This window comes from Lissotriton vulgaris, chromosome 5 (assembly GCF_964263255.1).
Source record: "Lissotriton vulgaris chromosome 5, aLisVul1.2, whole genome shotgun sequence".
Classification (NCBI taxonomy): Eukaryota; Metazoa; Chordata; class Amphibia; order Caudata; family Salamandridae; genus Lissotriton; species Lissotriton vulgaris.
In genome coordinates this window covers 756840944-756861144 of record NC_141693.1, presented here as the reverse complement: position 1 = coordinate 756861144, position 20201 = coordinate 756840944, and the positions used below count along the sequence as shown (strand labels likewise).

At 47.6% G+C, this 20201-nt stretch overlaps 1 protein-coding gene across 7 annotated transcripts in view; it reads left to right on the top strand.

Moving 5' to 3' along the window:
• PHC2 (polyhomeotic homolog 2) overlaps nucleotides 1-20201 on the top strand; it is a 690492-nt gene that overhangs the window by 612415 nt on the left and 57876 nt on the right. For all 7 annotated transcript variants that reach the window (XM_086922215.1, XM_086922217.1, XM_086922216.1 and 4 more), the window contains one exon: nucleotides 19049-19199. In XM_086922215.1, coding sequence (XP_086778341.1) covers nucleotides 19049-19199 — 151 coding nt within the window. The remainder of the gene's footprint in view (nucleotides 1-19048; nucleotides 19200-20201) is intronic.

The following is a 20201-nucleotide window of genomic DNA, read 5'->3' as shown; positions in this document are numbered from 1 at the left end:
TATGCGATCCCCATATGATATTATTGAGCCATCCCAGAACAACTTGTTCGCCACATCAGCCTTACCAAAATTTACAACCACGCAATCACCATAAGTTGTTTTTGATTGTTTGCCAATCCATCCCACCCTCCTTGCATGTATGATCAAGTCTGCTATGTTTCCTCCGCAACATTTCTCACCAGCCCACCACTTAGCTTTGGCCAGTAATTCCCTTGCTGATTCCCGTTCCCCCTCACCCAGAGGGTCAACCCCAATGAATACTGCTACCAAAGGGGCCGCATCCGGTGGAAGATGCAGCTTGTAAGTACTTGGTAAAGCCTTCTCTTAAATGATTGGGGCTTTTCAGGCAGCACAATTGGATCAGGTACTATGCTGCGATTACTTGTTGTGGGTTGCTGTGGGGGTGGGCAGGAGTCCTGAGGCCTAAGTTGTCTTGGCAGAGTTCCTCCTATGGGATTAGTCATATCCCTGACCCCCTCGACTCTCTTGTCTCTGCACATCTCCACCAAGTTGCCATCGCTCGCTTGTGTATTGTTAGGGGGAAGCGAGTGGATAATTCTATCTATAAGGGAGCATTTTTTTAGTAATCCTTCTAGGCATGTATTTAGGGTGTCCACGATGTCTTTGGCAATACCCACCAACAACGGTTCAATCCTCGCCACAAAGAGTTCCTCCAGTTTTTCCTCCAGGATAGCTGGTGTGTCTCCAGTCACTGGTAAACTATTGGGTTTTTTCCCTCTCTTGCGAGTGCTAGTTTTAGTGGCCGGCTGCAATTGTTCTCTGGCCGGAGGTTCCGGTGCTTGGTCATGTACTAGTTGGCCATGAGGTGGAGGGTTGACAATGGACACAATGGGTTCCAGGGGGACACTAACTAAAGTGCTTGGGGGGGGGGGTTCCAGCCTCCACAGTAGGTAATGCAACTGATGTTAAACTTGGGGATGTCATTGCGATGCCGAGCTCTTGCTCGGCGTTTGCTATCTCCTTCGTTAAAGCCCCCACAGCCGAGGAGAGGTAAGACATGATGGAGTTAGAGTGCCTGGGCATTTTCGGATTTTTTCCCTCCTCCTCCACATTTGCATGTTTCTTTCTCTTACCCATCTTTGTTATTTGCTGTTAGCGGGTTGGCCCAGCCCAGCCTCCTTCGGCCCCGGACGGCCCGCCCTCTGCCCGGGCTCCGCCCGCGCGCGTCCGCGATGCGGAGGAAGCTGTCTCCTTTTCTGCGCCTCCTGGCGCTGTCTGCAGGAAGTGGGCGGAGTTGTGTCCAGGCAGGCTGGGAGTTGTGGTCCGCCCCGCTCTGCAGCCGTGGGGTGGTGCTACATGGCAGCGGGGGCGACCACAACGTCAGGGGCCCAGCGGCGCTGTGCAGGTGAGTGCTGTCCCAACCGGCGTCCCGAACGGCGTGCTGTTCGCCGTTGCGTCCCCTCCTGAGGCCGGTGACCGAGTGTCAATGCTCCCGCTCCGCAGTGGGAGCTGTCTCCTTTTCTGCGCCTCCTGGCGCTGTCTGCAGGAAGTGGGCGGAGTTGTGTCCAGGCAGGCTGGGAGTTGTGGTCCGCCCCGCTCTGCAGCCGTGGGGTGGTGCTACACGGCAGCGGGGGCGACCACAACGTCAGGGGCCCAGCGGCGCTGTGCAGGTGAGTGCTGTCCCAACCGGCGTCCCGAACGGCGTGCTGTTCGCCGTTGCGTCCCCTCCTGAGGCCGGTGACCGAGTGTCAATGCTCCCGCTCCGCAGTGGGAGCTGTCTCCTTTTCTGCGCCTCCTGGCGCTGTCTGCAGGAAGTGGGCGGAGTTGTGTCCAGGCAGGCTGGGAGTTGTGGTCCGCCCCGCTCTGCAGCCGTGGGGTGGTGCTACACGGCAGCGGGGGCGACCACAACGTCAGGGGCCCAGCGGCGCTGTGCAGGTGAGTGCTGTCCCAACCGGCGTCCCGAACGGCGTGCTGTTCGCCGTTGCGTCCCCTCCTGAGGCCGGTGACCGAGTGTCAATGCTCCCGCTCCGCAGTGGGAGCTGTCTCCTTTTCTGCGCCTCCTGGCGCTGTCTGCAGGAAGTGGGCGGAGTTGTGTCCAGGCAGGCTGGGAGTTGTGGTCCGCCCCGCTCTGCAGCCGTGGGGTGGTGCTACACGGCAGCGGGGGCGACCACAACGTCAGGGGCCCAGCGGCGCTGTGCAGGTGAGTGCTGTCCCAACCGGCGTCCCGAACGGCGTGCTGTTCGCCGTTGCGTCCCCTCCTGAGGCCGGTGACCGAGTGTCAATGCTCCCGCTCCGCAGTGGGAGCTGTCTCCTTTTCTGCGCCTCCTGGCGCTGTCTGCAGGAAGTGGGCGGAGTTGTGTCCAGGCAGGCTGGGAGTTGTGGTCCGCCCCGCTCTGCAGCCGTGGGGTGGTGCTACACGGCAGCGGGGGCGACCACAACGTCAGGGGCCCTGCGGCGCTGTGCAGGTGAGTGCTGTCCCAACCGGCGTCCCGAACGGCGTGCTGTTCGCCGTTGCGTCCCCTCCTGAGGCCGGTGACCGAGTGTCAAAACTCTTTTTAAGGAGTTTAGTGTAGATTTTGCCAGCACTGCTTGAAGGGGGTTGCTGTAGTCAACAGCTGTCAGTTCTGGAGCTTGGATAGTTAGTCAGTGTAGGTGGATGATATAGATATGAATGTGTACATCTTCAAAAGGAGAACAAACCTACAGTTTGAAGCTTTCACTGCTTCAGGTCATGATTAAAGCAGTGGATTGTAGTTGTCTAGGTGAACCAGAAGGAAGTTTCTTGGTCTAAAATGGTGACGTGGCTCCAGATATTAGAAATTGGTGCAGCCAATTATCACCCACTAAATTCCTAGTGTAATAGTCCGTGATAAATTATTCACTCCTTGATGGTTATTGGTTTAACAGACTTCTCAGGCATCCAGCTTATGGTGTGAGTGAGGCACTTTTTAAATTGGTGGCCAGAGATGCTGCGACTCACTGAGTGCTCTCCCAATAGCTATCTAAAGGTTGAAGAGTGTAAGGGAGCTTTGATGAGCCTACTGAGTCATTCCCAAGTCGAGCCTGAGGTTTCCATTCCTACCGGCTGGCAATTGATAAAGAATGGGGGAAGCACATCATTCCAATCCTGGAGGTCAGGATCTTTTCTGTTCCTTCCCGGAGTATAGCATTTTTACTATCTTTTAATTGGCTGACTTGTATCCTGCTAATGCTCACTGTTGAGGAGATACTTTTTTATTAAGTGTATCTGTTTTACAGCTCTCTCCCTCATGTGATTTCTCCCCAACCCCACGGTCTGTGTAGCACCCTCCCTCATGTGCTTCTCCCACTGGAATCACCGCCCCACCTGCGACCTGTATTGCTTTCTCCCTCTTGTACAACCCCCACAAAAATATACCAGTCCTCCACGTTGCTTTCATCCGTCAATGCCCATTGTCCTCCATACTTTTTTCTCTTTTTATTGTGCTTCACCGCCAAACAGCCCAGCTACTGTGCTTCATGTTCCTCTCCCCCTCATGTGTTTTCCCCAACAAACACCCCTGCCCTTGCACTATGCTCTGTGTTGTTCTTTCTCTTATGTTCTTACCCCCGCAAAACGCTTCTGTCACCCGTGCTCCATGGTGCTCTCTGTCGAGTGCTTCTCACTACACTCTTGCACTGTGCTGCATTCGCCCTCCCCATAACCCTGTATTGCTCTCTCCCTCGTTAGCTTCTCCTCTACCCAAGACCCTGCATGTGTTGCTTTCTCCCTCATGTGCTTCCTCCCTGCCAAATAGCCAAACATGCTCCTACCCCATCTCCATCTTGGTAGCTTCCTCCTGTGCTTCCTTCCCCCTGCGAAGGACCCATGATCTCAATCTTGCTCTCTTGCTTGTTGCCCCCACCACAGCACCTTCTCTCCCCCACACCTCAAAACATCTCCCTCACCCTGCAGTACATTATTGTCAAGAGGCATTGGCAAAGCCAAAAAGGTGAGCTACCTCATGTCAAAGTCGAAACATATTGGCTTTTCCGATACTTGTTATTATTGGTTGTGTTGACTAAGTGGCGGCATATATGCCCAGCATATGAATCTTGAGGCGTGAGTCACGTTTATCGATGAGTGATTTGTTTCAGATGTTTTATTGTTTTCAAAGTACTTTTTAGAGGAACCTTATTTGAAGCATGTTACATTGTGACGATTTTGTGCGAGCGCTTTTTCATGGTACAGTGAATATTTCTGCCTGTTCAGTCTCCAGTTTCAGTTGGGTCGATAACTTCACACTGTCTTATGTATGATTGAGACACCTTTGTCAATTCATTAAGGCTTGTATTTGTGGTATTTATTGGCTAGAATTTGTATGTTTCCAACTTATTATTGGTGGTAGTCTGGTGCCTTCTAAAACCTCATTAGTTGTTTGAACAACTGTCACTCCTATGGTTGAGTGGTCGCTAGGTGAATTATTAGGAGAGGTAGATGTATGATTAACTAGAATGTTGTTGGACAAGGACCGCTTTGGTGAGACGTGGATATGTTGCAATAATTACTTTGTATAGATGATATGCAGGGATTGCTTTAGCGCTGGTGGCGTTCGGTTCGACAATCTTTGTTGGCACCCACGATTGACCTACTTCTCCACGGATTCCCTCCTCCGCCACCCTCCAACTGTCACCCTCATCTCTCGATATCCCTTCTCGCATGTATTTAACTTTGTTTATGGAGCTAATCATACCAATGTAGGGTGTCAGAGCACTTTACATCACACAGGCAAATTATACAGAGACAGTGATTCAAACAAGTACAGGAATTGTTACATAAAACAAGGAGGACTACAATTTGTAGGAGTCACATGTCCTACATGTAGAGGGTATATTTTAACAGGGCTAGGTTTGGAGAAGCAAAAATACTGACTTTAAAACAAAATACAATGATTAGAGTTGGCATTACAAATAAGAATTTGTTTCTCACTAAAGTAACCCCTTTTAGCAACATTAAGATAATGAAAGGCTGGGGTAAAAACGTAACCTTTATACGTATACCTTGCAGTTGCATGCAGCTTTTTGATGACCGTTCATAGCTCATTGTGCTGTATTGGGATTATAATTTACGAAATGTAGGTAATAAAAAGATCTCTGTGACAAAAGCGTAACCCACTGAACTATGTATATAAAGAACAATTATGTGATCTGCTGGTGACACGTTTTTTGCAATAGACACATTAACTCCTTAACCACAGCGCGAATTCCGCCGCAGTGCCTGAGTTTTATTGAGTGGGCGGGGCTGCGTCGGCCTGCGGACGTGCGCAGCACTAGCCAGGTAGTGCTCGCGACGGCTGTTGCGCCCACGGAAAGGGTTAACTCTGCGCTGCTTTGTTATGAGCTATGTGCGTCGCTGAACCTGAAGGCCATATAGGACTGCAAGGTGAAATTGTACGTCACTAAGCAGTGTCAAGATTGGTCCAGGTCCAAAAGTAGTTTTTAGTCCCATCCCATCCCATCACCACAAGGATTATCCCGTATATTACATTCCTTGTTTAGTGCCGATTATGACGCGGGTGCTGAAAATCAGGCAACCTTACCATGAGGAGAATTGGTATGATGACCTCTGAGAGGCCAGTGGCCTCGACACCTCCCCTGATTCTGGTCTTTTTATACCCGTAGGTCTTGCCACTCAAGAGTGCTTCCTTCGCAGTGGCCATGCGGAGGGTGTCAAGTTCTCGAATTTCATCTTATAGGTCAAAGCTATTGTCCTGACCAAAAATCCTCCAGCCGGAGCAAACCACAACTGAGCCCCTGCTCCCTTTTAATGAGGCACTCACAGGTACTCTGCTAGGGGCCTGGGCCAAACCTTGCTGTGGCCTCCCAGTATATAACCAATTGCAAGACACCCCTGCTCCAGGTGACTCCATATATTTGTCCCAGCAGCTTTCACTCAATAGCTTAATGGTACTGTTATTTCCCAGTAGAACAAACCAAAAAACTTTTCCGAACACTCCCCCAGATAGGGAGTCTAAGAGTGAAGACCCTTAGGAAGAGGGTATTTTTTCCGCCAGTTTGGTCTATAGTTCCGTTAATGCCAGTTGCCTGCTGGTCTGCTATTCCCACGCTCTTTGCGATCTGGTGGCTCAAACCCTATCGGGTGTCCCAGAAGACCTCCAGCGTGTCCTAACCCAATCTGTAGAGGGCGGCCGTTATGCAACCAAGTTCACAATTTGTTGTGGCTTGGATATGACTGATTCCATCAGGCAAGCCATTGTCACAAGTGTCTCCATTCGCCACCATGCCTGGCTGCGGTCACAGATTTTTCAGGTGATGTCTAGTTGTCTGTTATGGGTATGTCCTTGGACTGTAGTCGCCTCTATGGGCACAAGGCAGATTCTACTCTGGAGAGGTTCAAAGAGAGCAGGGCACAGCACTCTTCCTAGAAGGCTTATTTGCCCTGCCTCACCAGCCACATCAGCTCAACTGTTCCTTTCGCAGTTTCGGCAGAGGTACCCCCGTACCTGCTGCCAATTCAGCCTCAGCAAGGGCCCGAGGGCAGCGGATGGAGGACCATCTGTCCATCTTATGGCAGGAAGTGCAAGCCCTTATGGCAAAAGGGGCTACAGAGAGGGTCCCTGGGCCAGAAATGGGTTGTGGTTGTTATTCCTTTTGCCAAAGAAGAACGAAGGTCTTCATCCAATTTTAGATCTGTGCCCCACTGAACGCCTTCCTCCCTCCAGAAGGGCACATTTTAAATACTTACACTGGCCCAGGTCTTGTCTGTCTTCACCCCTGAAAACTGGATGGTGACGTTGGATCTACAGGACACCTGTTAGAATATACCCGTCCTGCAGACCCATCGGCGCTACCTGCAGTTCGCAGTGGGTTTTTTCAGTTCACTGTGCTCTCCTTTGGTCTCCAGTGTTATCGAAACTAGTGGCAGTTATAACAGCATACATTTGACGTTCGGGTGTCCCAGTCTTTGACCGACTACCTGTTGAAGGAGAGCACATTCCAGGCAGTCATCAACCATCTCCAGACAACGACGAACCCCCTGTCATCTTTGAGGTTCACTGTCAACATGCCAATTTCGTGCCTTTCCCCCGGAGAGAAGAGTAAAGGACATTGTCTATTATCTGAATGTATCGGCCTTAGTCCTGGATCTCAGTGAGGTTGACTCTGAGGCTACTGGAACTGATGGCCTCCAGCTTATACGTTATGGACAGAGGGGTCCCAGACTAGAGAAAGCAGTCAATATGCAGTATAACTGCGTCTCTCGTAACCGGGGAGTTGTTACGGGAGACGCGTTAATCTTTTGCCTCGAGACCTCGTACAAGCCCAAAATTTGGTTGGAATAGATACAGGCAGTTGAATGATCCTCCCCAACCCTTCTCTCCTCTGGAATATAAGAATAACTACGGAGCGATTTTGGCCCGACTCAGCGGCACCTGATTTGTAAATACGGCTGGCAATAAATTTGTAATTGTAACTCCCCGGTTACGAGAGACGCAGTGATTGACATCTCCGGGACCTCGTACAAACCTTGAATTTTCGTTTAAATAGATACGGGTAGCGGAACGGTCTTTCTCAGCCCTCCCCCTTCCTCTGGAAGATAAGGAGGTTTGCTCAACGTTCAAATCCCCCTACCTCCCTTCACCCGTTTGTCCTGATGAAGACCCGCGTTGTAAGGGAAATCCACCCTACATACCTCTAGGGTCGAAACGTAGACTGCTGCCTACTGTTATCAACTCCTATCACTAGCAGGATATATACAGCCGTATAGGAGTCTGATTATGTAAAAAAACGTATTGATTTTTGCATGTGTTGTGTGGCCCTGAACCTTGGGGACCACTCTGAAGAATATATACATGAACTAAAATGTATGTTGTCTATAGTACATATTAGTGAATACTGAGTCACAACTTTTCCTTGACCCTCACCCAGCACTCTCCTCCCCTCCCCTCCACTCCCCTCCCTCCCTCCTTCCTATATGGGCACAAAATAATGTCTCCTTTTGATATGTTTAACCATAATAAGGTTGATATAAGTACAGTGTGAATAATGAACATTGAACTTGTGATTTGTTCTTCCTCTTCATTTATCTATAAACTTTTGTTATACTGCATATTGACTGCTTTCTCTAGTCTGGGAACCCTCTGTCCATAACGTTTACTCACCCAGGTCCCTTTGACTGCATGGGTACAACCCTGTTGTTTGCAACACACTCCAGCTTATATAGCATGCCAGGTTGCATATGCGGATTCTGCAGTGGGATTTGAAGTCTCAGTGGGCTCATCATCAAGGGGACCTCTTTAACCTTGTCCAGATTTTGGAGTAGACTGCAAGAGATCTGCGGTGGTGGTTACTGGACTACGATTGGGTCGACAGCAGACCTCTCTTCCTACATCTCCCAGAGCCGACAGTGGTGACCGATGCATCCCTTCTGGGTTTGGGTAGCTACCTAGGAGAGGTGGAGCTCAGAGACCTCAGATCTCCAGCAGAATTCTAGCCCCATATCAATCTTCTGAAACTGAGAGCAACTACTTGGTGTTGAAAACCTTCCTGTATCCATCAAGGGCAGGCTGGTACAGGTGCTTACGGTCACCACCATCACATTGTGGTATTGCAATAAACAGGGAGGGTGAGGTCGCAGACCCTTAACCGAGAGGCCCTGTGCCTCTAGAAATGGCTAGACTATCAAGGACTTTTTTCTGATGGTGAACCACCTGGGAGGTTCTTTGAATGCCAGGACAGGCGGGCTGAGCTGTTCCACTCGGAGGTGAAGCTAGGGCTCTTCTGCGATTGGGGAGAACCCTGGCTCAATCTATTCACCACTACAGAGAAGCGCAATGTCAGCAGTTCTGCTCATTGGAATTTCCAAGGCAACTCTCTCTAGAAGACGTCTGCCAACTAGAATGGAACTTGGGACTATTGTATGCCTTCCCTCGGATACTTCTCCTGCAGCAAGTCCTAAAGCTCAAGAAAGACAGGGCCCAAATCATCCTAGTGACCCTGATTGGGCACAAAGATTCATCCTCGGCGCCGGCTGTGTGCATCAACGCCGGAGCCGATAAGACGCCGACAGGACACGGCCCAAAGGGCCTTCTCAGTCGCCCGTCCAGCCCACCCCTTCAGTCACCGCATAGCCCTGAGCGGCTTCCTGCGCTGACGTTGGAGGCGGCACCAGGCTCAACACCCTGTCAACCTATTTCTTCCCCACATGTTGCAGTGAGATCAACGTCAGACGGCACCCATGCCGAATCCCCTTTAAAGGTCGTCGACGTCCAGACAACTCAGACTTAGCGTCGGCGTGCTCTTTTGCATGAGGTTGGTGTCCCATCCGACTCTTCGGACGTCGATGCGACTCCCACACGGCATCGGTTGACGCCGGCTCCTACGCCTCCTCTTATGCAAGAGGGTGACGCTACTCTGGACTCCCCAGACCTGAGGTCGTTCGGTCCATGGAGCAGGTACCTTGTGTTGCGTGGCCTTCGGATCAACCTCCGGCTCCTCCACTTTTGCTGTCTAGTGGACGGGTTAGTCTTCAACCGTCTCCTACCGATGGTTTATTGTCACCTCCCCGGATGGAAACTGAGGCTAGTGCTGCCTATGCACGGGCTATTCACAGGGCGGCAGCTTTTCTTCGTTTTCAGCCCCCTGTGATTTCCCTGCCTTCTGATCTTTTGTTGGATCTTCCCCACATGGAGCCGGTTGAGGTGGAGCCTTTGCTGCCCCTTGGGGTATCTTTGTTTGACATCATGCTTGGCACATGGGTGAGGTCTTTCTCTGGTGACCCTGTTGATCGGGCCATTGCTATTCTACACCGTCCTGCCCCGGATGATCCGCTCTGCCTGTCCCTTCACCCTAGAGCTCAGGGCCTAGTTGTTCAGGCAGCTTTTGACTTGGTCTTCCTCCTCCTTGCCACTGTTACCTCCCACTAGGGAGTCTAGGTGTTTGGACACATGTGGTTACCAGCTTTTCGCCTCAGCAAGTGCTGGCATCCGCACATTAAATGCGACTTGCGTGTTTGCACGCGCATCCTCTACCCTTTGGGACTTGGTTGAGAGCCTTCTTCCTTCTATTCCAGAAGGTCCGCGGGTAGAATTACTTTGCCTTCTGCATGATGGCAAGGGAATGGCGCAATTTTCCCTCCGCTCTAACCTTGACGCCACTGATTCGGTGGGACAAGCTCTTGCTCGGTCTGTGACTTTGCGCCGCCATGCATGGCTGCACGACAGTCGTTTCCCTGACAATGTTTGGGATGCTCTTAGGGATCTGCCATTCAATGGCAAGGAACTTTTTGACCGCCACGCGGATTCAGCGGTCTGCCTCTTGTCTGGGATACCGTAAATCTTGCGGCACAACTTCCTGCCCTATGTTTTTCTATGGTATAGGCAATGTTGCCTTGTTGGTTTGATTTAAAAAAATAAAAATAAAAACACGGACCCGGGTTCTTGCATAGTGCCTGGATAGTGTAAGCGTTTGGTCCGTCATTTCAGTATTCGTTCAGTACAGCTGGATGGCTAGTTCTGTCATCCTTCCTCTCCTCTGAATGTGTCTTTTACCCAAGAGGACCCCCCTTGCAGGGGTTGAGACCTACCCTATGTGGGGTATTTGCTGGCTATGGGATGACAGCCTTAACACGATCCTATGGAGTCTTCTTCACGGACATCCTTCTAGGGGTCAGGCTGTCCCTATTTTTCTGCTGCAATCCTTCTGTTAGCATCACTCTATTGCACTTCGGTTGCAATTGGCTCCAGTTGTCTGTAGTGCTTCTAGATCTAGACATGGATTCCTTGTTGTGCGGCCTCTACCTCGCCTGCCTTGACGAGGTCTTTATGTTTTTTCAACGTTGCAGTGATCCTCTTGTCTATAATGGCTGCTCTTCTTTTGACAGCCACTGTCTCTCGGGGCCCTTGTTCCCTTCACTTCAGGCACAGTTCTTTCACGGCTGAGGCCCTTTCCTCGCTTTGTGCCAGGGACAAAACTGCTGTGCGGCACACTCATTACTATTGGTGCAAACTTGGGTACACCCTGGTATGTTTGAGTTGTTGTTTCTATGGTCAGCCCTTACTGGGCTGGTCTTTCAAGGTAGCGGATTTACCATGTCCGTCTCTGCTGTACATTATCTTATGACCTCATTTTCTGGCCAGTTTCCCAAAAGCAGTTTTTCTACATCCCCTGCTGCTTCCGCACAGGTGTTTTCCACGCTTCTGCTTTGGGTTCATTCTGTCACACTCGTAACGGGAGTGTTCTCTTCGGGATACTCATTTCTTGGGTCCTGGGACCTTTAAGTTGGTCCTGACTGTTTTCACTATCATGCCTAACTCCATCTCCTCCACTGTCTTGCGGGGGACCGTTGTTCCTCCCGAGCGAGGGGCAGATGTCGCTTATGGGCCTGGACATTGTCCTGTCCAGTTATGTCTGTTGGTACTTTTCACGTGCCAAAGTCTATTCCTGTGTTACGCTTCTTTTTTGAGCGTCTTTCTTCTTATTCGAAATCTGCTGTGCTCTTGCACAGTAGAATCTTGCTGGCAATGTTCCTTCATGTGGTGTCCGTGGTCTTTGACCCTGTCTGCTTGTGCTACAAGTTCTTATATGAGTGTCCGGCTTGCCTGGTTCCTTTTTTGCTGGTTGCCTTCTTGCTGTTGCATCTCACGCATCTGGCCTGCTCACACTGCCCTACAGGAGGGTCTTTGCTATACTATGTGTGGTTCTAAAGTCCACACGGTCTGCTTATGTACCTTCCAGTCTTCCACTTTACTATTGTTCTTACTGTAAGTCCTGTTTTGCGTGCATATGCTGGTTGCCGTCGGCCCTTTCACATATCTGTGACAGACCGACTATGTACTGGTGCGTCTTCTGTTTCTCGTACCACCAGCATTTTCTGGCCGTGGTTTGGCATCCTGCCACTGCTGTCACACGTATTCTTGCTGGTGCGGGTTTCAACAGTGCTTCTTTCCGCTGTTGTGCATACTTCACTGGTATGCGCTAACTCTGTCATACCAGTTGCCATCTCTCTGGGTCTTACCTACGGTCGGCACGCCGAATCCTGTGGATCTATCAGACCCTAGGTTCAGTTCCACTTCTTCCGAAGTGCTGCACTTTTCCTTTTCACACCTACATATCTAGTATGTGTTTTCTTTCTTTCACCTGGTATACATATGGGGTTTTTTATGCTGTTCTTGGACGGCTTGTGGTGCCTTTGCCTCCCCATGTTTTCCGCTCTTTTATGAGCTTCAATGTCTGGTATGGCTGCGCTGGCTTGCGAATCCCCACCGTGTTTTGTCACCTTGCTGACGGCTCCGTTCCCCTGGGAACTTCATGGGGTTCAGTCGCAGACCCGCCTCCTCTATGGGTATGGCTTTGGTATCTATTCTAAGTTAAGGAATCTTCGGCTAGATGTCTCTACCAAATGGACGAGTTACTTACCTTCGGTAACAATGTATCTGGTAGAGACAAAGTCTAGCCGCAAATTCCTGAACGCCCTCCCGTCCTCCCCGTTCTGCGAGGACCTTTTCAGGTGGGGTTTTCTATACTCCCCTCCCTCCGGGGGGCTTGCTTTTCTACAGGGTGATTTTTTCGCTTCACTCCGACACAAAGTATTCTTTCTGTTTTCATTGCTCTACTCCGCCCGTTCATGTGATTTGGCGGTATGCTTATATGGATTGTACGGTGTGGGATCTATTCAGGTTTATTCCCACCCTCCGCTCTCCCCTTCTCCGTCGTCTTGGAGTCTCTTACCACACCTCCGACCCTTGGTTCAAGTCTGTCGGCTCTGCCACATTCTATTGGTCTTTTATTGGGGTTGCAACGTCTCTTCTGGTGAGGTCTTATAGTGAAATTGTCCTTGATCCTATGTTCTGGACTTGCCGTACTTCACGGTTATACATTATAGTTGCAGGCTTCTGTCGTCTGCCATGCTGTTTTTTCACATCTTCCTCTACCTCCACAGGTGGTTTGGCCTTCGCATTTGTGGGGGTGCTTCTCAGAGCAGTGCTCTGCCCTTCCTTCTACTAGTTTGCAGGATACAGTGCCTGGCACTGTCCTTAATGATTCTATTTTTCTTCAGTTTTTGCACACTGTTCCCGTATTCTACGTTTTTGGTGGTGGTGGCTCCGCATTGTGGCGCGGAAAAGTTTCTCCAACGAAAAACTGACGTCAGCTCGCCGGTAGGGGCATATATGGCTCCGCTGATTTCACGTCTGCGGACGACGTCAGGGCGGAGCCATGCAGCGCCGCCCCCGGCGTGCAGGCGTGCTGCTGGGGAAAGTTTTCCGGATCCAGTCTGACGCCTGGGGATATTCTAAGTTAAGGAACCTGCGGCTAGTCTGTATCTCTACCAGATACATCGTTACCGAAGGTAAGTAACTCGTCCGTTACTGCTATTGAAGCTTGGTTGACTCTTGGGCCTCCAACTACCTCCAGCAACACATACCTTTGTCTGTTTAGTGTGTAAATGCTACAGATAGGGACAGTTTTGCAGCATGAATCATTTATGGATTCACATGCTGTGCCATATTCTGCTATCTAGTGGTACCTAATTCTCCAATATTATAGTAGTTCCTTTTCTATCGGGTGGTGTTGATGATTCCACCATTTAGTGTCCTATCCTGTCACTCGCCCTGCCCGGAAGCTCCCACTTGTGGTCACCATCTTCAGATTCTTTTTTTCCACCGTTGGGTCTGGATTCTTAGCTGAGGGCTCTCAAATTAAGGAAAAGGAAGAAGGTCAGATGAAGTTTGTCAAAGAAGTCGAAAAAAACTGAAGATCACTGAATAAAGGTACCGGGGAAGATTTCTGTCATCAGAGGAGTTTTTCAATGTCGATTAGAGACTGCCCAGACAGGAGATTGCTTGTTCTGTGACAGAGAAGTCTCCATTTCAATTCTGCTCGAAATGCCATCATAAATTTGAGTAGAATGACCAACATCAGATGTGTAACCTCTGTCTACCACTCAACCATAGAGGCTACAACTGTGAACTGTGTGGGGTTTAAGCAGAAGACCTTGAAGGCAATAGAGAAGCAGGAACTGGGGCAAACACCAGCTTTAAAAGACCTGGGTCTGTCGAGCGACAACCTCGCAGAAGAGGCAGAGGATGAAGCTTCAGACGCCGACCGAAGAATCATCTAAGTCTAAGGAGAATTTCGCAAGACAACAGAAAAGAAATAGGTAACACCTAAAAAACATTCATTATCAGAGTCTCAAAGACCAGACTCAAAAATAAAAAAGGGAGCCTCAACGTCAAAAAAATCGCTGAGCGAAGGCAGACCTAAAGACAGAGTGTCCTTTGGATTTTTCCACAGGGACACCACAGGAGGCGAGTGCCCCGAAAAGGCTAGTGCATCAAAAGATGTTAGAAATCGAGATATAAGCGTTTCGGAGGATTCAAAAACCTCAACGATCAACATATCATCGAAAGATTCCTCGACGACAAAAAGAAAGTAGATGCTGACGCTCGACCCCGAAGAGCGCTTGGCAGAAATTGCGAGGATAAAAATGCAACTCGAGGCAGAGATGACAGCTTTAATTTAGAAGAAAGGGGATTTTGAAGCTACACTCGGGGAATTGCACAAAAAACTTTGACACCAAAAAAACAAGTTAAAAAGGAGGTCGACAATCTGATCGTCCCATGACACCAGAGCCTCTAGAAGAAGAGGAGGAATCCTTCTATGAGGAGGAGGGTCAAGATTGTTTGGTATAAAAAAATGGAGAGTTTGGGAGGATTCAAAAACCTCAACGACCGACACATCGCTGAAAGAAATACTCAATATGAAAAAGAAAGTAGACACTGATGCTCAACCCCGAAGAGCGCTAGGTGGTAATTGCGAGGATAAAAATGCAACTCGAGGCAGAGATGGCAGCTTTAATTCAGAAGAAAGGGGATTTTGAAGCTACACTTAAGGAATTTCACAAAAAACATTGACACCAATCAAAAAGATCGACAAGTCTGATCCTCCAATGACACCAGAGCCTCTAAAAGAAGAGGAGGAAACCTTCTAGGAGTAGGAGGTTCAAGAAGGTTTGGGAGTGTTTCAGGGATATGAGGGCTGAACAAAAGTGTAAACATTCATCAAAAGATCCGTCATAAATAAAGCAAACAATGTCTGCAGACTCAATCATTACGTCCACGGCAAGGAAGAAAGAAAGCCAATATCCCAACATCAGACAAGGAAAGTGAGAAAATCGATCTAATGGCCAGGAAGTTTGAGAGGAGCGCAGTCACTCAATGGCAAATATTAAATTCCAACATCCTTCTTAACATGTATGCGCACCAACATTGAGAGTAAATGGCGAAATTCATGAGGCACCTACCTGACTAATAAAAGAAAAAGAGAAAGACTGCAGCGGAGCACACACACAAAATACCAGGATAGATGTCTGGCTAACTTTGAGGATCAAATTCTTTTTCTCCCGAACCAGCTGATTATTCCTTCAACAGCCAGCTTACAACAGCATTCACTTAGATCTTAAAGACTGCCTCACTTGATTTGCATCAACAACTCAGAGTTTTCCTGACATTTGCAGATCAACAGCAACCTTCACTCATCGAGGGACGTCCCAGGGAATTCTACCCTGCGTGGGGCTGTCTCCCTTACTGTTGTCCTGAAGAAGACCCGCCACAACACATTAATAATGGGTTGTCAGGGTCGAAACAATATATGGCTTAGATCAAGTCTCTTGGTTCAAATCAATAAGCGCTTGTGCTAACCACCAGAGATATTGCTTTCTCCTGACCACCCTTAGTTCTTTTACTTTGTTAAATCTGTACATAACTCAAATCGGCATCAGACGTGGCAGACACCGCAAGTCGCAAATGATTGCAGGAACAACCTTAAGACGCTACTCTTAGCCGCGAATCTCCGGATTCAAACCTGAGGTACAGGCAAATATTAGAAATACACCTTTCAATGGCGAACAACTTTTTGGCAGCACAGTGAATGAAACTCTGCAACACCTCAAGAAAGATAATGAGCTGATAAAATCAAGGCGACCAAAGATAAAGGATCGATCAAACGAGGAAATGTCACATCTACTCAAGAAAGTAGAGGAGTTGCTGGTAAAGAGGGCAATAGGAAGGGTGCTCGGAGAAGAGATCAAGAAAGAAATTACTCAACATATTTTCTGATCCCAAAAGTAGACGGATCTCTATGCCTTTTTCTAGACCTGATTTATAAACAAGTTTTATAAAGCCACAAAGATTCAAAATTACAACATTACAGGAGGTAATACCACAGTTACAAAGAAGGGATTCCATAGCAACTATAGATCTAAACTACGCTTACTTGCACACCCCAATAAATCCAAAATTCAGAAAATATTTGTGATTTGTAGTGAATGCGACTTACTATCAATTCACGGTGCTGGCTAACAGGATAAAATCAGCTTCAAGAGTGTTTACAAAGTGTTTAACAGCAGTAGCGACACACTTGAGTAGACAGGGGATCCGGTCTATCCTTACCTAGACAATTGGTTAGTGAGCGCAAACTCCTTCAGTAAATGCAATGCACATATACAAGACTTGATGTGGACTCTAGTCACACTGAAATTCTCTATAAATATAGAAAAGAAAAGCACCAAATCCAGAACAAGAATAACAGTTTCTAGGAGCAAATATCAATTCAATAGTAGGGAAGGTATAACCCAGCAAAAAGAGGATAGTGTCTCGACTTTAAGAAACTTGCCTTGCTAGATGGGGCAAGCTCTGTGGGGAAAACCTTGTGGAAGATGGCCTAATGCATCCCTTTCATTACCTATGCGAGATTACTTATGAGACCAATTCAGGAATGGCTTCAGAAACAATGGTCATAAGTTACAGGGAGTTGGGAAAATCTAGTGGTCGTCACACAGAAACTACAAGAGGAAATGGAACAGATCACATATAACAGAAGTAAGGCAATTTGCACAACCAACTCCCAACAGAAATCATAACTTCATATACCTCACATATGGGTTGGGGAGATCTTATGGACTCGTATCAAGGTCAGAGGTGTTTGGAAGAACAAGATTCAATCCAGCATATTAATGTCCTGGAACGAAAGACTGTGTTCCTAGCCTTAAGTGCTTTTCAGAAAGAGCTGTGGGGAAGAATAATCTTAATTCAAACAGACAATACCACTACAGTGTGCTATATAAACATACAGGGAGGAGCTCAATCCTTTGCCCTATCAAAGCTAGCCTAAGAAATTTGGAAGTGTGCAATTCAGACTCAAATAGATCTAACCGCTGTAAATCTACCAGGGAAAGACAATGTATAAGCAGAAAAATTGAGCAGACTAGCATCAAGCGCCCCCGAATAGGAACTCAATCAAGCAGTACTCAAACAGATATTCAGGCCATGGGGAACTCCAGAAGTAGATCTATTCGCAACTCCAAGGAACGCAAAATGCCAATACTTTGTGTCCAGAAAGCCAAATCACCAATCACTTTGGAATTCTCTGTTAATAAACTGGACAGGGATATTTGTCATACGCTTTTCCCCCTATACCACTGTTACAAAGTGATCAACAAATGCAAATAGGCCGAAATCACACTAATACTGATTGCCCCTCTGTGCGAGGCAAACGTTGTTTTCGGAACTAATAGAATTAGTGCAGGTCAATATTCTGAGATTACCAAAACAACAAGACCTGCTGTCAATGGTGAGGGAGGAGAGTTCTACAACCAGAGACTTTGAGTTTGGCAGCATGGCTCCTGACGATTTAGAATGCAGACATCTAAGTCCACCGGAAAACACAATGGCTGGTCTCAGAGAAGCAAGAAGGCCAACATCAAGAAAGTGTTACATAGCCAAATGGAAGAGACACTCATTGTGTCGTAAGATTAAAAATCACTACACAATCAATGCACAGCACATGAATCCAAAAAAGATTCACAATTCCAAACTAAATGGTTTCTTGCCTGTAGGAGTAGTTTTGCAGCTTGAAGAATTTTCTGGATTTACAAGCGGCCCACCCACCACCCTTCGAAGAATGGAGAAGAAAACAAAAATCTGAAGATGGTGACGATTGGGAACTTCCGGAGAGGGCATATGACATCAGTAAAGGTGGGATAGGAGACCAAATGGTGGAACCGTCGACGCCCAACAAAAACAAAAAACATTGAGAAAGGACTACCACTATTTTGTTGAATTCTGGACCTAACCCAGTAGTTGACAGAATAATGCACAGCATGTAAATCCACACAATTCTTCAAGCTGCAAAAGTACTCCTACAGGTAAGAAACCGTTTCGTTTTCCCTGTCTTTCCCAAATTTACCAGTACCACTAGATATTATTTTGTCGTACGTCCCAACTGAGGCCTTAGGCTCTGCACGGCCCCCTTAAACTGCTGTGACACCGCTAAAACCATGCCTCCAGTCAAACAACTATGCAGTGGCATCCAACACCTTTTGTTCTCATCGTTTGTCTAGTGTTTCTAGATCTATGTGTCTGTGGCAGACATACTGTCTAAATGGTCCAAATACAGTATCTAGTTTGATACTGTTATGACATGCTAGGAATGCATCTCTAAAACATTACAAAAACTTTAGTCACTCTCCTTCCACACCCATGTTAAATCATATATATATATTCCAGGACCTCTGTATCATCCTTGAAGACATACATTTCAAAACTATGTACCTGGTACACAAACATCCCATTCTTCAAAGTCCACACCATGAGGGCCACTATTATGACACTATCATTGCTGGCCTTTCTTTCGAAGTAATCTCTCGGGTATCTGGAGCTCGCATCTGGCTAATTTTGGGGCCAAAGCAGTTCCGGTAGCTGTGTGATGCGCATCTGTTTACATAAACTTTCCATCCGGTGTTCACCAGCCACACAAACCTGACCCATCTAAAAAGTCACCTCAAAACCATTTCAAGAACAACCGACGCATATTTTTCTGTATGGGAACTATTTCTTTGTGAAACACAATAACAATATAAATGCAGTCTGTAGTGTTATGTGCATTGCATAGTATTTAAATAAAAATAAAAAGGACTTGGTAGATGAGACAAGATTTCCTTTCAAAGGATAGTGGTGCCTCCTGTGCTAAGAACTGCATAGGAATGCCCGGCATATGAATAACTCTGCCTGTCAGGCACCATTTAAACCAAACAAACACCTGTTTTCTCTTGCAGGTAGGACGTTCATCTCTGCCAGTCGAGAACCTGAAGAAGAAATACCAGCAGGCCCTCTTGGTTGAGAAAAGCCCGCAACAGGACACTACAACTACCACCACCACTACCACCACAACAACGGACTCCGAGATGGAGGAACCTTTCCCTCAAGGTAAACTTAGTTGGCACCATGCACCCTATTCCTATTTAGCTAGAGTTTGAATTTTTTCTTTTGTTTCGTCCAATTAAGATTGCAAAGAAAAGAAAATATTTACATCTGCCCTGTCTATCAAAATATTAGATTTCACACTTTTTGTTTGACCCTTGAACATCTCAGTGCATGTTTCCTTATGTTCAGGGCATGTTACCAGAAATTTGGATACAATTCTAACTTGCAAACTGTGGTATCAGGACTTGTGAAATTCTGCTACACTTCTGAAAATGCTGAGGTTAGATGTATCATGTGTCCAGTAGTGTTAAATGGGAAATATTTTGAGGTTTTCTTATTTCTTCACCAGGTTTCACATGCCACCCTTAACTTTGACTTACACTTTACCAAACCCACTTTTGTGTACACTGCTTCCAGTTTATTTTCAGTTTAAAAGATGTGCAGAGTTACCACTGTTGTTAAGCCTCTACTCATCAGGGTGGTAGCTGTTTTAAATTGAGCCAATGCCCTGCTTGGGTCTTTCAGCTGACTCCTTCTGGAATCCTGGATTAGTACAGTCCTGCTCCTATGCTCTTACGATCTTGATCTACTAAGACCTATTGGGGCGTTTCAATCTTTCAAACTTGGCCACCAGTTGACTTGACCAGGAGTATCCACACATTAAAACGCAGGAAATCTCCGAATTACCATTTTAACAGTACCAGCCTATGACCTATTAAATTCCTTAAGTCCACAAGGCCAGGTACTTTTTAACCCACTCACCTCATCCACCCCTGACCCTTCCTCTCGCTACCCATACATCACACATAGCACTACAATAACAGTGCTCCAGCGTAGTCGCTAGTCGTAGCACGCCCTGTCCCACAGCGTGGCAGGAAGACCCCCCATGATGAAGCATGACACCAAGGGCCCTTTTGGTGTGTGAGGGGTATTTAAGCAAAAAGTGTGGGTGACCATGTCAAAAGGGGCTACTTTCCTACAAGAACTACTTCACGTACTCCTAAA